Genomic DNA, 21,054 nt, shown 5'->3' with positions numbered 1-21,054 from the left:
ATAAAGTCCCCTTCTTCCAGATTCGCTATCACTGCTCTGAGTGATTCCATCTTGAACTTGAATTTTTGTATGTACAGGTTCAAAGATTTCAGATTTAGAATAGGTCTTACCGAGCCGTCCGGCTTCGGTACCACAAATAGCGTGGAGTAATACCCCTTTTCCTGTTGTAGGAGGGGTACCTTGACTATCACCTGCTGAGAAAACAGCTTGTGAATGGCTTCCAAAACCGTCGCCCTGTCTGAGGGAGACGTTGGCAAAGCAGACTTTAGGAACCGGCGAGGGGGAGACTTCTCGAATTCCAACCTGTAACCCTGAGATACTACCTGCAGGATCCAGGGGTCCACCTGTGAGCAAGCCCACTGCGCGCTGAAATTCTTGAGTCGACCCCCCACCGTTCCTGAGTCCGCTTGTAAAGCCCCAGCGTCATGCTGAGGGCTTTGCAGAACCCGCGGAGGGCTTCTGTTCCTGGGAAGGAGCTGCTTGCTGCCCTCTCTTACCCTTTCCTCTGCCTCGGGGCAGATATGACTGTCCTTTTGCCCGCTTCTTATAGGACCGAAAGGACTGCGGCTGAAAAGACGGTGTCTTTTTCTGTTGGGAGGGGGTCTGAGGTAAAAAGGTGGATTTCCCGGCAGTTGCCGTGGCCACCAAATCCGATAGACCGACGCCAAATAATTCCTCCCCTTTATACGGCAATACTTCCATATGCCGTTTGGAATCCGCATCACCTGACCACTGTCGTGTCCATAAACTTCTTCTGGCAGATATGGACATCGCACTTACTCTCGATGCCAGAGTGCAAATATCCCTCTGAGCATCTCGCATATAAAGAAAAGCATCCTTTAATTGCTCTAAAGTCTGTAAAATACTGTCCCTATCCAGGGTATCAATATTTTCAGTCAGGGAATCCGACCAGACCACCCCAGCACTGCACATCCAGGCTGAGGCGATGGCTGGTCGCAGTATAACACCAGTATGTGTGTATATACTTTTTAGGGTAGTTTCCAGCCTCCTATCAGCTGGATCCTTGAGGGCGGCCGTATCAGGAGACGGTAACGCCACTTGTTTTGATAAGCGTGTGAGCGCCTTATCCACCTTAGGGGGTGTTTCCCAGCGCGCCCTAACCTCTGGCGGGAAAGGGTATAATGCCAATAACTTTTTTGAAATTAGCACTTTTCTATCTGGGTTAACCCACGCTTCATCACATACATCATTCAATTCCTCTGATTCAGGAAAAACTACAGGTAGTTTTTTCACCCCCCACATAATACCCCTTTTTGTGGTACTTGTAGTATCAGAGATATGCAAAGCCTCCTTCATTGCCGTGATCATATAACGTGTGGCCCTATTGGAAAATACGTTTGTTTCTTCACCGTCGACACTAGATTCAGTGTCCGTGTCTGGGTCTGTGTCGACCGACTGAGGTAAAGGGCGTTTTACAGCCCCTGACGGTGTCTGAGACGCCTGGGCAGGTACTAACTGGTTTTCCGGCCGTCTCATGTCGTCAACTGATTTTTGTAATGTGCTGACATTATCACGTAATTCCATAAACAAAGCCATCCATTCCAGTGTCGACTCCCTGGGGGGTGACATCACCATTACCGGCAATTGCTCTGCCTCCACACCAACATCGTCCTCATACATGTCGACACACACGTACCGACACACAGCAGACACACAGGGAATGCTCTATTGAAGACAGGACCCCACTAGCCCTTTGGGGAGACAGAGGGAGAGTTTGCCAGCACACACCCAAGCGCTATAATATATATGGGAACAACCCTATATAAGTGTTGTATCCTTATAGCAGCTTAAATATAGTAATATCGCCAAAAAAAGTGCCCCCCCTCTCTGTTTTACCCTGTTTCTGTAGTGCAGTGCAGGGGAGAGTCCTGGGAGCCTTCCTCACAGCGGAGCTGAGCAGGAAAATGGCGCTGTGTGCTGAGGAGAATAAGCCCCGCCCCCTATTTCGGCGGGCTCTTCTCCGGAGTTTGTGAGATCTGGCAGGGGTTAAATACATCCATATAGCCTCAAGGGCTATATGTGATGTATTTTTTAGCCATAAAAAGGTATTATACATTGCTGCCCAGGGCGCCCCCCCAGCGCCCTGCACCCTCCGTGACCGCTGTGTGAAGTGTGCTGACAACAATGGCGCACAGCTGCAGTGCTGTGCGCTACCTCAGGAAGACTGAAAAGTCTTCTGCCGCCTGCTTCTGGACCTCTTCCATCTTCGGCATCTGCAAGGGGGGTCGGCGGCGCGGCTCCGGGACCGGACTCCATGGCTGGGCCTGTGTTCGATCACTCTGGAGCTAATGGTGTCCAGTAGCCTAAGAAGCCAATCCATCCTGCACGCAGGTGAGTTGACTTCTCTCCCCTAAGTCCCTCGATGCAGTGAGCCTGTTGCCAGCAGGACTCACTGAAAATAAAAAACCTAAAAACTTTTTCTAAGCAGCTCTTTAGGAGAGCCACCTAGATTGCACCCTGCTCGGACGGGCACAAAAACCTAACTGAGGCTTGGAGGAGGGTCATAGGGGGAGGAGCCAGTGCACACCACCTGATCCTAAAGCTTTATTTTTGTGCCCTGTCTCCTGCGGAGCCGCTAATCCCCATGGTCCTGACGGAGTCCCCAGCATCCACTAGGACGTTAGAGAAATTAGGGTATTCAACGTATCAGTTAGAACAATATTACTTTATGGTTCAGAATAATGGCAATATTTAAATGACCTAACAAAGCTGGAACGTTCCCAAATGAGGTGCTTACGAAATATACTACAAGTAAAACTAACAGACCGGAGAAATTAAAACATCCAAAAACTATGCAAAGACCAACCCACAGTTGAATCGTATATTAGAAGACAGCGTTGAAAGTGGTTTGGGCATGTCTGCAGAATGGAGCCTAAAAATACCATACCAGTGCCTAAATACTCTAACACATGCCCGGAGGAATGGAAAATAGTAAGTGATACGCCAAAGAAAACATGGCTAAAGTCAATTGCCCAAGATCTTCAACCATTACACTTCCATATTGATGATGCCAAGCAAGCCACCCTAAACCAATCCCAGTTGCGTGTGATAATTAGAGATTCCCTGCCTTTGGCTGTCACACAGTGCCAGCAAGCCACCCTAAACCAATCCCAGTTGCGTGTGATAATTAGAGATTCCCTGCCTTTGGCTGTCACACAGTGCCAGCAAGCTTAACCCACTGGTACCAATGACAATTAAGTCACATTATAAAGCGATGATTGATGTTTTTCCACACTTTCACAGAACAATGTACTGCTTCCCACTGCTGCTACCATTCCTTTCATGTCAGTACCAAAATGGTTGCGGCTTCTTCTCCAAAATCTTGCCTTATAATGGGGTCGATTCAATTCGGCAACTTATGAATAGCGCCGGGAATTAGCTCCAGACGCTATTCAATTCAGCTCCAGTTAAGTCGGCGATGGCCCGTTCTCGCTGACTAAACAGGTTGAATTGTCGGGAGAACGAGCATTCTCCGACTTAACTCCCCGGCGCGAGGCTGATTCCCGACAGAATCAGCCTCGCGCCGGCCGCGAGGCAGCACTTTTGTCGGGTTTCTTCTCTAATCCCCCGGGGATGAGAGAAGAATTCCCGACAATTGCGGGTAACTAGCAGCTGAATTGAATAGCGTCGGGAGCTAATTCCCGGCGCTATTCATAAGTTGCCGAATTGAATCGACCCCATTGCATTCCTGGGAGTACAAGGTGGGAAAATAAGTCTCCTCCCTGTCCCTTCGCCGACTTGCATATTTAAGTCAAACCAATTACAATATCCCTCCCGGAAGTGAATTGCAGACTAAAAAACACATTCCTGACAATTTAATGCCCGGGAGTTTGCAAATTCCTGACATGCATATTTAAGTCAGACTAATTACAATATCCCTCTCTGAATTGAATTGCAGACTAAAAAACACATTCCTGACAATTGAATTCCCGTGATGCACGGGAGTTTGAAAAGTCAGGAATTTGAAGACAAACTGTCAATGAATTGAATCCTATGCGTCGCTGAGGGGCCCGACGGCCGATACGGCCGACGGGCGACCCGGCGGCGGGGGGGCAGTGACGGGGGGAGTGAAGTTTCTTCACTCCCCCCGTCACCCGGCTCCATAGACGTGCAGGCCAATATGGACGATCTCGTCCATATTGGCCTGCATGCACAGCCGACATGTCACCAGCGATGAACGAGCGCGGGGCCGCGCATCGTTCATCGCTGGTGACTCCACACTGCACGATATGAACGTTATCGTTCATATCGTGCAGTAATATCGGCATGTGTGTAGGGCCCATTAGATCTAATTTGATTTATGTAAGTAACTTGATTGGTTGATTACTCAGGAGGCGGAGCCTATTGGGTACTTGAGGTTCCACAGGGATAATCATTTGGCCTTTGACTTGGATTGCTGTATATTCTGGTCTTGACAAAGGTCCGGTGTGGGAGCGAAACATTGACCGACCATAACTATGCTGATGTTGTGAGGTTTGATAAAAGTTTTACTTGCAATTTATCTCAAGTCTGGTGAGTGCTTTCCTTATACTTTTTTGACTATATTTTGGGATCTTGCAGGAGCAAGTGTTTCTCTGGAATTACATGCACACCAGCTGTTGTGGAGGATTACACTGAGTGCCACTTCAAATAGTGGTACATTAGAGGTAAGGTAAGGAGTACTAAAATTATCTTTGTACCGCAGATGTGAGATTTGGCCGCATTGCGCATTAGTTACTGGAGAATACATGACAGTGAAAGTGAACAAAATGCTTCCTCATAAATCTCTGAGCAGGTCCCATGAGACTCTGCTAGCGATAGGCATCTTTTTGCTGAAAATGCATCTTAGTCAAAACGCAATGCTACTAGGATTCACCATGAGACTATGGGGGTCATTCCGAGTTGATCGCTCACTGCCGTTGTTCGCTGCACAGCGATCAGGCTAAAAATCGGCATTTCTGCGCATGCGTACGGGCCGCAGTGCGCACGCGCAACGTACTTTCACAAAAAACTATGCCGTTTCACACAAGGTCGAGCGACGCTTTTCAGTCGCACTGCTGACCGTTGAGTGATTGACAGGAAGTGGGTGTTTCTGGGTGGTAACTGACCATTTACCGGGAGTGTGCTAAAAAATGCAGGCGTGTCAGGTAAAAACGCAGGAGAAACGGGGGAGTGGCTGGCCGACCGCAGGGCGTGTTTGTGACGTCAAACCAAAATCCAAACAGTCTGAAGTGATCGCAAGGAAGGAGTAGGTCTGCAGCTACTCTGAAACTGCTTGAAAACATTTCAGCACTATTCTGCTAACTTTTCGTTCGCACTTCTGCTAAGCTTAGATACACTCCCAGAGGGTGGCGGCTTAGCGTTTGCACTGCTGCTAAAAGCAGCTAGCGAGCGATCAACTCGGAATGAGGGCCTATGCTGCTTAATTTGATAAGCAGCACTTGTATATCTGTGTGCAACCGAGTCTCACTCAGTATACAAAATGCTATGATACAACAGCCATGGATTTTTTTCTATGTCAAGTTCCTTTGTGTTTCATATACAGACTTAGTCACACAGATATACAAGTGTATCAAACAAACCAGCAGCGTCTCCTGGTGCACCCTACATGCATTGTGTTGCAACCAAGATGCATGTTGTGGCAAAAAAAAAAAAAAAAAAGGATGCCCGACGCTAGCAGAGTTGCACACGATCTGGGGCTCATTCATGCCAGGTGTCTCCCATTGGGTGGCATATTAAAGTTAGATGTATGGGGACAAATCTGTAGTTCTGCACAAAATGTATAATACAGGTTGAGTATCCCATATCCAAATATTCTGAAATACAGATTTTTTTGAGTGAGATAGTGAAACCTTTGTTTTCTGATGGCTCAATGTACACAAACTTTGTTTAATACAAAAATATTGTATTAAATGACCTTCAGGCTGTGTGTATAAGGTGTATATGAAACATAAATGAATTGTGTGTATGTACACAAACTTTGTTTAATGCACAAAGTTATTAAAACTATAGGCTAGAATTACCCTAAGGCTGTGTGTATAAGAAACATAAAATGTATTCTGTGCTTAGACTTAGGTCCCATCACTATGATATCTCATTATGGTATGCAATTATTCCAAAATACGGAAAAATTCGATATCCAAAATACTTCTGGTCCCAAGCATTTTGGATAAGGGATACTCAACCTGTAGTGAAATTAAGAGAGGGCAACTCAATTGTTTTGGGTGCATATAGCTTCTATGTAAAGTGTAGCTGGCCATGACACTCACCTTCACGTGCCCACAACAAATGGGTCAGCCACATAAACTGGCTTCTCCTATGTTAAGTACCGAGCATGCTGCAATTAAGGCTCACCCAGCACTCGCGCAGAGCACCAAAGCCCTATTTTACGCAAATTTCTGCTCACACTGCGGGAGAGTACATTAGTAGATGCAATAGGTGCAGCCTCAGGGCTGGATGCCCAAATCAACTGAATAACTGTCACTTTAGATGGGCGCTATGGGTGACCAAAACAATCAAATCCTATAGATTGTAAGCTTGCGAGCAGGGCCTTCCTACCTCTATGTCTGTCTGTTATTACCCAGTTTTGTTCTATTAATGTTCCAATTGTAAAGCGCAAAGGAATATGCTGAGCTATTTAAGAAACTCTTAATAAATAATCTCCACCTTTAAGTGAAAAATATTGGTACCAGTAGCAAGTGTGCTAAGCTGCAGTAAGTCGCTGCTTCGTTGTTAATATGCAATACTCCAAATAGTTACACTGAAAAACAACTGATCCAAAAGTTATTCCTTCATATTATTATAAGAATCAATCTTATACAACAGCACAAAAACGGCACGGTCAGATCTGCATTACATATAACGATAGTTATAAAGAATCCCCATATCCTTAAATATACACGTCATAAGCATGGCAATTTTCAATAGTTGATAGAAGTCTTTGAATGTAGTTTTCTGAGCCAAATTTACAAGAGACTGCAATTCCTTAGGGCTTCTCCTACTTTTATGTAAGGCCCTCAAGCATGGGAAGTATATTTTAGATTGCAGCATTTCACATACCCCCGTAATCCTCTTTACTTAGGATGGCGATAGCAGAGGAACCTTATAGGAGAAAAATCCTTAATACTGAAACAAAGCATTTTTTCCATTTTAAAATATATTTTATTTATTTTTTACTATTTTTGATGGAAAGTGTGCTTCTACTTCACTGCACATGTGAACCAGAAAAGTAGGACAATCAGTGAGCTTACAGGACTCCAAATAAATAACAAAAGAAGAAAGAAAAAAAAACAGCACAGCAGGCACCAGGCAAACAGTGCAATGTTTACAGGGTAAACTGTGAGGGTGGCCCACCTTGCACCCATTATAGATATGCTGTGTGATTAAAGATCAGGCTTGCATGTTCTCATGTTTGGATGAAAATCCAGAGTTAGAGGATGAAGTTTTCAGGTCTAGGTATGACTGATCATAGTGCACCATGTTTTTATTGCAATGTTTCTCTAGTAATAAAATGCAGTTTGCAATTTGGTCACCCAATTTGAAACTTAAGGTGCATACACACTTGCCGAACAAATGAGCGACGCCGCTCATTTTCCCCCTTCTTAGCAATGTTGCTCACTTTCTCGCCAATTGTGTATGCCTCCGGCGACTAGCGATGAGCTGCCCCGCGGGTTTTTAATGACCCTCGCTCTCGGCCGTGCAGGCAGCTCAGTTTGGACTGCCATCCAAGAGCTGTCTGCACGGCCCGGCCGCTGCGTGACTTCAATGGGGTCGATTCAATTCGGCAATTTAAGAATAGCGCCGGGAATTAGCTCCCAACGCTATTCAATTCAGCTGCTAATTACCCGCAATTGTCGGGAATTCTTCTCTCATCCCCGGGGGGTGAGAGAAGAAAACCGACAAAAGTGTTGCCGCGCGGCCGGCGCGAGGCCGATTCTGTCGGGAATCAGCATCGCCGCGGGTAGTTAAGTCGGAGAATGCCCGTTCTCCCGACAAAACTACCTGCTAAGTCGGCGAGAACGGGCTTTCGCCGACTTAACTTTAGCTGAATTGAATAGCGTCGGGAGCTAATTCCCGGCGCTATTCTTAAGTTGCCGAATTGAATCGACCCCATTGAGCGATAATAAGAATTTACTTACCGATAATTCTATTTCTCATAGTCCGTAGTGGATGCTAGGGACTCCGTAAGGACCACGGGGAATAGCGGCTCCGCAGGAGACTGGGCACATCTAAAGAAAGCTTTAGGACTAACTGGTGTGCACTGGCTCCTCCCCCTATGACCCTCCTCCAAGCCTCAGTTAGGATACTGTGCCCGGACGAGCGTACACAATAAGGAAGGATTTTGAATCCCGGGTAAGACTCATACCAGCCACACCAATCACACCGTATAACCTGTGATCTGAACCCAGTTAACAGCATGATAACAGAGGAACCTCTGAAAGTTGGCTCACAACAATAATAACCCGATTTTTGTAACAATAACTATGTACAAGTATTGCAGACAATCCGCACTTGGGATGGGCGCCCAGCATCCACTACGGACTATGAGAAATAGAATTATCGGTAAGTAAATTCTTATTTTCTCTAACGTCCTAAGTGGATACTGGGGACTCCGTAAGGACCATGGGGATTATACCAAAGCTCCCAAACGGGCGGGAGAGTGCGGATGACTCTGCAGCACCAAATGAGAGAACTCCAGGTCCTCCTCAGCCAGGATATCAATTTTGTAGAATTTTACAAACGTATTTGCTCCTGACCAAGTAGCTGCTCGGCAAAGTTGTAAAGCAGAGACCCCTCGGGCAGCCGCCCAAGATGAGCCCACCTTCCTTGTGGAGTGGGCATTTACAGATTTTTGGCTGTGGCAGGCCTGCCACAGAATGTGCAAGCTGAATTGTACTACAAATCCAACGAGCAATAGTCTGCTTAGAAGCAGGAGCACCCAGCTTGTTGGGTGCACACAGGATAAACAGCGAGTCAGATTTCCTGACTCCAGCCGTCCTGGAAACATATATTTTCAGGGCACTGACAACGTCTAGCAACTTGGAGGCCTCCAAGTCCCTAGTAGCCGCAGGCACCACCAATAGGTTGGTTCAGGTGAGACGCTGAAACCACCTTGGGGAGAAACTGAGGACGAGTCCTCAATTCCGCCCTGTCCGAATGGAACATCAGATAAGGGCTTTTTCAGGATAAAGCCGCCAATTCTGACACGCGCCTGGCCCAGGCCAGGGCCAACAGCATGACCACTTTTCATGTGAGATATTTTAGCTCCACAGATTTAAGTGGTTCAAACCAATGTGACTTTTGGAACCCAAACTACATTGAGATCCCAAAGTGCCACTGGAGGCACAAAAGGAGGCTGTATATGCAGTACCCCTTTTACAAACGTCTGAACTTCAGGGACTGAAGCTAGTTCTTTTTGGAAGAAAATTGACAGGGCCGAAATTTGAACCTTAATGGACCCCAATTTCAGGCCCATAGACACTCCTGTTTGCAGGAAATGTAGGAATCGACCCAGTTGAATTTCCTCCGTCGGGCCTTACTGGCCTCGCACCACGCAACATATTTTCGCCAATTGCGGTGATAATGTTTTTGCGGTTACATCCTTCCTGGCTTTGATCAGGATAGGGATGACTTCATCCGGAATGCCTTTTTTCCTTCAGGATCCGGCGTTCAACCGCCATGCCGTCAAACGCAGCCGCGGCAAGTCTTGGAACAGACAGGGTCCCTGCTGGAGCAGGTCCCTTCTTAGAGGTAGAGGCCACGGATCCTCCATGAGCATCTCTTGAAGTTCCGGTTACCAAGTCCTTCTTGGCCAATCCGGAGCCACGAATATAGTGCTTTCTCCTCTCCATCTTATCAATCTCAGTACCTTGGGTATGAGAGGCAGAGGAGGGAACACATACACTGACTGGTACACCCACGGTGTTACCAGAGCGTCTACAACTATTGCCTGAGGGTCTCTTGACCTGGCGCAATACCTGTCGAGTTTTTTAATCATGTGGACGACTTCTGGGTGAAGTCCCCACTCTCCCGGGTGGAGGTCGTGCTGAGGAAGTCTGCTTCAAGTTGTCCACTCCCGGAATGAATACTGTTGACAGTGCTATCACATGATTTTCCGCCCAGCGAAGAATCCCTGCAGCTTCTGCCACTGCCCTCCTGCTTCTTGTGCCACCCTGTCTGTTTACGTGGGTGACTGCCATGATGTTGTCCGACTGGATCAACACCGGCTGACCTTGAAGCAGAGGTCTTGCTAAGCTTAGAGCATTGTAAATGGCCCTTAGCTTCAGGATATTTATGTGAAGTGATGTATCCAGGCTTGACCCTAAGCCCTGGATATTCCTTCCCTGTGTGACTGCTCCCCAGCCTCGCAGGCTGGCATCCGTGGTCACCAGGACCCAGTCCTGAATGCCGAATCTGCGGCCCTCTAGAAGATGAGCACTCTGCAACCACCACATGATGGATACCCTTGTCCTTGGTGACAGGGTTATCCGCTGATGCATCTGAAAATGCAACGCGGACCATTTGTCCAGTAGGTTCCACTGGAAAGTTCTTGCGTGGAATCTAACGAATGGGATTGCTTCGTAGGAAGCCACCATTTTTACCCAGAACCCTTGTGCATTGATGCACTGAGACTTGGTTCGGTTTTAGGAGGTTCCTGACTAGCTCGGATAACTCCCTGGCTTTCTCTTCCGGGAGAAACACCTTTTTTCTGGACTGTGTCCAGGAACATCCCTAGGAAACAGAAGACAAGTCGTCGGAACCAGCTGCGATTTTGGAATATTGAGAATCCAATCGTGCTGCCGCAACACTACCTGAGATAGTGCTACACCGACTTCCAACTGTTCCCTGGATCTTACCCTTATCAGGGAATCGTCCAAGTAAGGGATAACTAAAATTCCCTTCCTTCGAAGGGATATCATTTCGGCCATTACCTTGGTAAAGACCCGGGGTGCCGTGGACCATCCCTACGGCAGCGTCTGAACTGATAGTGACAGTTCTGTACCATAACCTGAGGTACCCTTGGTGAGAAGGGTAAATTTTGACATGAAGGTAAGCATCCTTGATGTCCCGAGACATCATGTAGTCCCCTTCTTCCAGGTTCGCAATCACTGCTCTGAGTGACTCAATCTTGAATTTGAACCTCTGTATGTAAGTGTTCAAAGATTTTAGATTTAGAATCGGTCTCACCGAGCCGTCTGGCTTCGGTACCACAATAGTGTGGAATAATACCCCGTTCCCTGTTGCAGGAGGGGAACCTTGATTATCACCTGCTGGGAATACAGCTTGTGAATGGCTTCCAAAACTGCCTCCCTGTCAGAGGGAGACGTCGGTAAAGCCGACTTTTGGAAACGGCGAGGGGGAGACGTCTCGAATTTCAATATGTACCCTTGAGATATTACCTGAAGGATCCAGGGGTCTACTTGCGAGTGAGCCCACTGCGCACTGAAATTCATTGAGAACGGGCCCCCACCGTGCCTGAGCTTGTAAGGCCCTAGCGTCATACTGAGGGCTTTGCAGAGGCGGGAAAGGATTTCTGTTCCTGGGAACTGGCTAATCTCTTCAGCCTTTTTCCTCTCCCTCTGTCACGAGCAGAAAAGAGGAACTTTTTGTCCGCTTGCCAACAAAGGACTGCGCCTGATAATACGGCGTCTTATTTTGAGAGGCGACCTGGGGTACAAACGTGGATTTCCCAGTTGTTGCCGTGGCCACCAGGTCTAAAAGACCGACCCCAAATGTCCCCTTTCAAAGGCAATACTTCCAAATGCCGTTTGGAATCCGCATCACCTGACCATTTTACTGGTAGGATTGGACAACGCACTTATACTTGATGCCAGTCGGCAAATATTCCGCTGTGCATCATGCATATATAGAAATGCATCTTTTAAATGCTCTATAGGCAATAATATACTATCCTTATCTAAGATATCAATATTTCCAGTCAGGGAATCCGACCATGCCAACCCAGCACTGCACCTCCAGGCTGAGGCGATTGCAGGTCGCAGTATAACACCAGTAAGTGTGTGAATACATTTTTGGATACCCTCCTGCTTTCTATCAGCAGGATCCTTAAGGGCGGCCATCTCATGAGAGGGTAGAGCCCTTGTTCTTACAAGCGTGTGAGCGCCTTATCCCCCCCTAGGGGGTGTTTCCCAACGCACCCTAACCTCTGGCGGGAAAGGGTATACAGCCAATACTTTTTAAGAAATTATCAATTGTTATCGGGGGGAAACCCACGCATCATCACACACCTCATTTTATTTCTCAGATTCAGGAAAACTACAGGTAGTTTTTCCCTCACCGAACATAATACCCCTTTTTGGTGGTACTCGTATTATCAGAAATGTATAAAACATTTTCCATTGTCTCAATCATGTAACGTGTGGCCCTACTGGAAATCACGGTTGTCTCTTCACCGTCGACACAGGAGTCAGTATCCGTGTCGGCGTCTGTATCTGCCATCTGAGGTAACGGGCGCTTTAGAGCCCCTGACGGCCTATGAGACGTCTGGACAGGCACAAGCTGAGTAGCCGGCTGTCTCATGTCAACCACTGTTTTTTTTTTATACAGAGCTGACACTGTCACGTAATTTTCAACAGTACATCCACTCAGGTGTCGACCCCCTAGGTGGTGACATCACTGTTACAGACACTCTGCTCCGTCTCCACATCATTTTTCTCCTCATACATGTCGACACAAACGTACCGACACACGGCACACACACAGGGAATGCTCTGATAGAGGACAGGACCCCACTAGCCCTTTGGGGAGACAGAGGGAGAGTATGCCAGCACACACCAGAGCGCTATATATATATATATATATATATATATATATATATATATATATATATATATATATATACACACACAGGGATAACCTTATATAAGTGTTTTTCCCCTTATAGCTGCTGTATTTTAATACTGCGCCTAATTAGTGCCCCCCTCTCTTTTTTTAACCCTTTCTGTAGTGTAGTGACTGCAGGGAATAGCCAGGGAGCTTCCCTCCAGCTTGGAGGAGGGTCATAGGGGGAGGAGCCAGTGCACACCAGTTAGTCCTAAAGCTTTCTTTAGATGTGCCCAGTCTCCTGCGGAGCCGCTATTACCCATGGTCCTTACGGAGTCCCCAGCATCCACTTAGGACGTTAGAGAAATGGTTGTTACCACTCAGTGTGTACGCCTTGCCGCCGACCACCCCGGCCCAGGAGTCGAAACACTATTCGACGTCGCTCATATAGCACATCGCCTAATATGTACCCACCTTTACACAAACATATAGACTGTTGGTACCAAAACAAACTGTTTGAGAATTCAGAGGAGCGTTTAATATTTCTGCACTGTGGGCCTAATTCAGACTTGATCGTAGCCAGGCAAAATTTTGCACAGCTACGATCAGTTACTCAGACATGCAGGGGGACGCCCAGCACAGGGCTAGTCCGCCCTGGATGTCTGGCTCTGCCCCTCCGCACAAGTACAAAAGTATTGCACAGCGGCGATGCTTTTGTACATGATGAGTAGCTCAATACCAGCGCAGCACCTGCGCGCTGGCAGGGAGCTACTCGTCGCTGTCCGGTTCACAGTGGCTGCATGTGACATCACGCAGCCACCGCGGCATGCCCCCTGCACGGTCAAGCCACGCCTGCGTTGCCCGGACAACGCCCCTAAAACGGCGGCCAAGCAGCACCGGCCCACCCCCTCCCACCCAGCGACCGCCTCTGCCTGTCAATCAGGCAAAGGTGATCGCAGGGCTGAGATGGCCATTGGCTGTCTGGCATGCGCCAGTGCACTGCGGCACTGGCACATGCGCAGTTCAGACCTGATAGGCTGCTGTGCAAGAATGCGCGGCAGCGCTCAGGTCTAAATTAGGCCCTGTGTCACAAATGAAAAACAGAGGAATATTCCTGCAGGCACAAGGAACACTGACAGACATGTGGAATTGCAAATGCTCTGATGTGTGTCTCCTACATTCTGAGCTATGCAGGATAGCAGCAGCTCTTGGGAGAACCCTGCTGGTCAGTCAAATCCGTGTGACTAAGGAACATGAGGGAGCCATTCCTAACTCATTCCATGACGAATAAAGCAGAGATTCATTTTAGGAATGATAGCAAATACTCTAAATTCACTAACAAAGCATGGATAGCACAATAGTTATTTGTGGTTTCGCCTTAATAGCATCCAACGGAAAAATGCCCAAATCAGGCTAAAGGGCCCCATACACTACTGCGACATGTCCATCTGACATGTCGCTGGTGATCACCCCAGCAGCCTCCCGGGCGGCGGAATCGCCCAAGATACATCGTATGCTGTCCTTTTGCATATGATATATCTTGGGCAATCCCAGCCATGCCTGCGGGGTCCAACATATCACGAGTGCAGCACGTTCAATCTGGGGGATCCGATGCCAACGGGGCCGCGCATCAGATCGGATACACAGCCAAAAAGGCCTATTTCACACAATATATCGGCCATAATCGTTCTAGTGTATGGGGCCCTTAATGACAAAGCTCCACTGAACCAAGAGCTTTGCCATAAATATTAACTGCATCCCTGCAAAGATACCTTCAAACTATAAGCTCAGTGATAAGCAACCTGATGCACTTTGGGGGCAACACTGGATGGCTCTCTAACCATAAAAAGAGCCTCCTAATCTCAATACTCTGTGAAACGCTGCAGAATGTGTGCGCACTATATAAATAACTGGTAATAAATAATAGCAAGTGAATACATTAAATATCAAGTAAAGCGACATCTAACTGTAGTAACATTTCAACAGGCCTCTCAAGCAAGTTTTACAAGCTATAACAAATACCACAACAAAGCAAGGAAGAGCTGGGGGATGCAAGTGATGGCAGCATGTGACATAGGGCCGCCTGCTGCCCATCACTGCTATAGCTGTATGTATGTCCCCCCCTCCTAATTTTGTAATATTAACACACAGCTAAATGCCAAAATGCCCGATGGCAGATACGGCCGACGAGCGACCCAGCAGCAGGGGGGGGCAGTGACGGGGGAGTAAAGTTTCTTCACTCCCCCTGTTACCCGGCTCCATAGCAGTGCAGGCAAATATGGACGTTATCGTCCATATTGGCCTGCATGCACAAGCGACGGGGCACCAGCGATGAACGAGTGTGGGGCTGCGCATCATTCATCGATGGTGCCTCCACACTGAAAGATATGAACGGTATCTCGTTCATATCTTTCAGTACTATCGCCCAGTGTGTAGGGCCCATTACTTCCATAGTGTAAACTAGAATCTATCACACATAGAGCTACATATTGGAACTCTTAAAAAAAAAAAAAAAAAGCTAAATTTATAGCGTCTGGCCAAGTATTTCAGAATTACAAAGTAATTTAAAAGCTTTAAATATGCATTCTTACAATTGTAACAAGGATATTTTAGAGATTAAGGGGCATATTGAACTAGTTGTGCTTAAAGCAGTGCCCAGAGCTATTAAATGGCAGCCTGCAGTTACAGCAAATTTCTGTTTGCACTCCCTTAAGGTGCTAACAGAAGTACGCAGTAAGCAGCGCTTTCTGCCTGTACTGTGGCTGCTGCAACTGCATTAAACCATGGCTTCTCGGTTGATTCTATTTCGGAGTGGGAGAAGGGACCTTCGGACGTATCTAGGGGAGGAGCTACGTCACCAGGGGGAGGAGCTATGGGCGAACAGGGTACCCGAAAAGTACCCTCGCGGGCTCGCTTCGCTCGCCACGCTTCGGTGGCTTGCTCCGCTTGCCACCTGATTACTAAAGGTAATAGTTGGTGGCGTGGGTAGTAGAGGAACTATCCTGCTGGCCTTGCTCCTCCCCCTTGTGTTGTAAATCCTCCCCCAGACGGAAAAGGTCCCTTAGCCCACTTGATTCTAGCATCTACCATGGCTTCTCCGGGAACTTAACCTAGATGCCAGCTTGCCTTGTGAGCAAATGGGCTTAAAACTGAATTGCTCCAGGTGTTAAAGCTCGAAGGTATCTGGTCCTAAAGAGGAAACAGGTGCAACTAGAACCAAGCATCAGTTACATAAGGAGCTCTAAACACAATTTGGTAAAAGTCCTGATCATGGGGTACACTAACCTAACACATATTATCCAAGTAAACATATATAAAGGTTAGTGTAGCCTATGTTCTGAACTTAAGCCAAGGAATTTAGCATAAAAGCCACCTTGATAGTAAAACGATGACGCTTTGTTACCTAAACACTGCATACTCAGGTATCAAAGGTCTGAAGGCTAGAGGACAAGTAGGCAGGCAACAGGTCCCTGCTCACAGCAATTGCCACCACTGCACAGAGAGAGCACTACTACAGCTGCCCCGGACTGACGTGTTATGTGACCACGGGCGGTGAGATGCTGCATGTGCACCAGGGCGCTGTTACACAACACGGCTCACACACTGACATACGTGTAGTATAAACACACCAAGGGGACACGTGTGTGTGTGTGTGTGTGTGTGTGTGTGTGTGTGTGTGTGTGTGTCCCCTCCATCCCGCCTGCCCAGGGGTTCCCACCTCGGACACCTCTTCTTCCTCCTCCTCGTCATCCTGACTGCTGCTGCCGCCGCTCTCGCTGCTCTTGTCTGTGTCGCTGCTGCTGGCTGTGCGGCTACTCCGGCTGCGCTTCTGCCTGCGGCTCCTGCCCGGAGGCCCTGCCCTGGTGGGTGAGGCCGGCAAGGCCCCGGCTCCTTGCTGTCTCCGCTGGCGCTGTTGCTTCTTCTTCAGAAGCAGGTCGCACATCCTGACCAGGCCCCTGGCCGATTTGCTGAGCTCCGCAGGCGGCTCGCTGAGCGGTCCGTGGCCGCCGCTTGGGGCCTGAAGTTGGCTCTTCTCCTCCCCGTCCTCCTGGTTTCCTTCAGGCGGCTGCTGCGGTTCCTGGGCTGGCGGTAACGGCGGCTCCATCATCATCATGTCTCCCCGGCCTCCTCCTCCTCCTCCTCAAACACTGCGCTGTTGCTGCTGCTGCCTCAGTCTCTGGCCAAGATCTCGCGAGAGATGTGACGTCACCGAGATCTCACGGGCCGTACCTGAGGGTACCGGGAGACAGGAGGTGGGCGACGATGATCGCCCGGCGCGTACACACAAGTAGTCAGATCAGCCGCTCGCACACACCCGGCCGCAGTCGCTGTGACCTCACTGCGCTTTATTATACTCTGGTGGTTTATTAGTCTCCCTGTGGCCAGCCGCTGAGCCGGCGGCTTTATTACACGTTCCTGTCAGATTCTACATATACACGTTTGTATGTATGCGGCTATGTATGTCCTCAGGTAGCCGAGCCGCTATTCTCGTCACCGGGTTCCCGTATCTGCTGTGTGTGTGGTGTACGAGACTCTGCGCTGCCTCACGCTTTAGCAGCTGAAGTCACGCCCCTTCCCTCACGCGGGATGGGAGCGGCGTTGAGTCCGCGTACTCACGCGTGGCTGCGGTGAGAGAACGATGGGCACGCGCATTCTGGGGTCAGGCGAGGAGAGGATTCGCGGAGTAAGCTGCTCTTACTGCTGGCTCCTTCCACTGCTTCTGCATTCTGATCTGTTTACTGCATACTGCGTCACTATTGCTGCTTCTATAGCTACTGCTCTTACTGAATGCTGCGTCCAGTACTGCTGCTTCTACTGCTTGCAAGTTGCTTTTAATACCGCTGCTGCGCCAACTGCATGCTATGTCCACTACTGCTGCTCCTACTGCATGCTGCATCCCGTACTGCTGCTTCTACAGAGTACAAGTTTCTGCTGCTACTACTTCATGCTGCTCTTACTACTACTGCTGCTCCTACTGCAAGCTGCTGCTACTACTACATGGTGCTACCACTGATGCTTGCTGCTTTTACTACTTCGTCCTCTTCTGCTTGCTGTGTCCGCAGTTGTTGCTTCTACTGCTTTTTGCTTTTACTACTGCTGCTTCCACTGCTGCTCTTGCTGCAAGCTGCTACTAACTGCTGCACTTGCTGTTTGCTGCTTCCACTGCTGCTTCTACTGCAAGCTGTGTCCCCTACATGCTGCTCTTATTACTGCTGCTCCCACTGCATGCTGCATCCAGTAATGCTGCTTCTTACAACTTTCTACTTTCTGCTCCTACTGCAGGTTCCGTCCACTACTGCTGCTACTACTTCATGCTGCTACCACTGCTGCTGCATGCTGCGTCCGCAACTGTTGCTTCTACTGCTTGTTTCTTTTACTACTGCTGCTGCTTCCACTCCTGCTCCTACTGCATGCTGCTACAAACTGCTGCTCCTGCTGTTTGCTGCTTCCACTGCTGCTCTTACTACCACTGCTGATCTTACTGCATATTATTTACTCTTCCACTACCACTCTTAAGGGGTCTATTTACTAAGCTGTCGAAGTAACAGCCTATCCACGAACAGGGTTGTGACTCCGCACCAGTCCTCAAAATTTCAAAGGATAATTTATTGAACCAGAATTATGATCATATGTATGGTAGGTATACCTACAAATAATTGTACCTGGTGGTGCACCCAGAGTCAGGGAGAAACTAGAGAAAAAACAACTTTGCAGAAGACTCTTGTGTGGATGCACTCTTGTTTTTGTTATATGACTATTTATTAAAACATAACTTTCATTAATTCATTTAAAATAAATCCTCACTCTTATACTCCACCATGTTTGGTTAATAGGATGTATTTATATCTATACACACAAGTGCTTCAAAAATTGGAAATGTTCTGGTTAGTCTATCACCAAAAGACTTGTAGGGGGATGTAGACACTATAGCCTATCAGCTTCTTACTGGTTGGTTGGTACTTTATCTCGGATCACTTTATCTCTCTCCAAGGCTTAGTACATAGACCCCTAGATCTCTGTGCTTTATCTTTCTCCAAGACTTAGGCCAGCTACACATCATTATGATGTGTAGTGTAGCCGGCCAATCCGACACCTGATGGGACCTTGCATCGTGCCATGTGTACAGGGGACTATGGCGCGATGTAGCATGCCATGCTGCATTCGGCAGCATGGCATCGTGCAAGATATCTTCTGGTTGGTCGTGCAACAAGGCTGACAGGAAGATATTGCATCGGAGCGCGCAGATCGAACATGACAAATCGGGCCAATATTGTTTAAGAGTACACATTTTTATTGCCTAAACTTAACCCAACCTTACACCCACCACGATGGTGCCTGACCTTAACCCCTCTCCCCTCGCAACCTAACCGCCCCACCCCCATGTGGCGCCTTAACCTAACCCCCAACCCACAGCCAAATCCTAACCCGGCTGTACTTACCTTTGGGATTCCAGCTGTCAGTATTCCGGAGTCGGGATGTTGACCTGGTTGGGATTCCGATGTCGTAATCCGACTGCCGGGATACCGGCAGTCAGTATCTAGTGTTCATTCTAGCACACTGCATCTATTCAGTGAGGAGGGCAGATGTCCATATGTTCGTATGCAGTCACTTGAGTTTTTGAACTGGTTCTAGTAGCCCTTCAGAAGATAACATGTAAGAGAAGTAACTTTTTGATGCTGTGTTGTGCATACTATTCCACATAGTATACATTATATTTTAGTTTCATCTTCCACATGCGCCCAAAAGATTCTACTAAAACAACAATTATTCTTCCTCCGGCAGGGTCCACAGGTTATCCACAGGATAACACTTGGATATGATGAAGCAACAACGGATTTGCACCAATCGGTCAAAGCTTTTCCGGCCTCCCAGCATGCAACGGGCCCGTCCATATATCCCCGCCTCCTTGCTCAGGGAAACCAGTTTTCTCTGACGTCCTAGTGGATGCTGGGAACTCCGTAAGGACCATGGGGAATAGCGGCTCCGCAGGAGACTGGGAACAACTAAAGAAAGCTTTAGGACTACCTGGTGTGCACTGGTTCCTCCCACTATGACCCTCCTCCAGACCTCAGTTAGAATCTTGTGCCCGGCTGAGCTGGATGCACACTAGGGGCTCTCCTGAGCTCCTAGAAAAAGAAAGTATATTTTAGGTTTTTTATTTTCAGTGAGATCTGCTGGCAACAGACTCACTGCTACGAGGGACTAAGGGGAGAAGAAGCGAACCTACCTGATTGGAGCTAGTTTGGGCTTCTTAGGCTACTGGACACCATTAGCTCCAGAGGGATCGAACACAGGACCCGACCTCGATCGTTCGGTCCCGGAGCCGCGCCGCCGTCCCCCTTACAGAGCCAGAAGCATGAAGATGGTCCTGAAAATCGGCGGCAGAAGACTTCGGTCTTCAACAAGGTAGCGAACAGCACTGCAGCTGTGCGCCATTGCTCCTCATGCACACCTCACACTCCGGTCACTGATGGGTGCAGGGCGCTGGGGGGGGCGCCCTGAGCAGCAATATTAAACACCTTGGCTGGCAAATCTACACAATATATAGTCATATAGGCTATATATGTGTAAAATACCCCTGCCAGAGATCCATAAAAAAGCGGGAGAAGTCCGCCGAAAAAGGGGCGGGGCTATCTCCCTCAGCACACTGGCGCCATTTTTTCTTCACAGTGCAGCTGGAAGACAGCTCCCCAGGCTCTCCCCTGTAGTTTTCAGACTCAAAGGGTTAAAAAGAGAAGGGGGGCACTAAATTTAGGCGCAATATTGTGTATACAAGCAGCTATTGGGGAAAAAAAATCACTCAGTTATAGTGTTAATCCCTGCATTATATAGCGCTCTGGTGTGTGCTGGCATACTCTCTCTCTGTCTCCCCAAAGGACTTTGTGGGGTCCTGTCCTCAGTCAGAGCATTCCCTGTGTGTGTGCGGTGTGTCAGTACGGCTGTGTCGACATGTTTGAGGAGGAAGGTTATGTGGAGGCGGAGCAGATGCCGATAAATGTGATGTCGCCCCCTGGGGGGCCGACACCAGAGTGGATGGATAGGTGGAAGGTATTAACCGACAGTGTCAACTCCTTACATAAAAGGCTGGATGACGTAACAGCTGTGGGACAGCCGGCTTCTCAGCCCGCGCCTGCCCAGGCGTCTCAAAGGTCATCAGGGGCTCAAAAACGCCCGCTACCTCAGATGGCAGACACAGATGTCGACATGGAGTCTGACTCCAGTGTCGACGAGGTTGAGACATATACACAATCCACTAGGAACATCCGTAGC

The 21,054-nt window shown here is 48.3% G+C and overlaps 1 protein-coding gene across 5 annotated transcripts in view; it reads right to left on the bottom strand.

Annotated features, from left to right (window-relative positions):
• ANKRD17 (ankyrin repeat domain 17) overlaps nucleotides 1-17,336 on the bottom strand; it is a 405,562-nt gene extending 388,226 nt beyond the window's left edge. For 3 of the 5 annotated variants that reach the window (XM_063920091.1, XM_063920095.1, XM_063920093.1), the window contains exon 1: nucleotides 16,502-17,332. In XM_063920091.1, coding sequence (XP_063776161.1) covers nucleotides 16,502-16,897 — 396 coding nt within the window. In that variant the 5' untranslated portion in view covers nucleotides 16,898-17,332. Of the gene's footprint in view, nucleotides 1-16,501 lie in introns of all 5 variants that reach the window. The other 2 variants (XM_063920096.1, XM_063920092.1) reach the window with 2 other exon arrangements.
• Between the last annotated feature and the right edge of the window lie 3,718 nt (nucleotides 17,337-21,054).

Source organism: Pseudophryne corroboree, chromosome 1 (assembly GCF_028390025.1).
Source record: "Pseudophryne corroboree isolate aPseCor3 chromosome 1, aPseCor3.hap2, whole genome shotgun sequence".
NCBI lineage: Eukaryota > Metazoa > Chordata > Amphibia > Anura > Myobatrachidae > Pseudophryne > Pseudophryne corroboree.
This window is presented reverse-complemented; position numbering and strand designations above follow the sequence as displayed.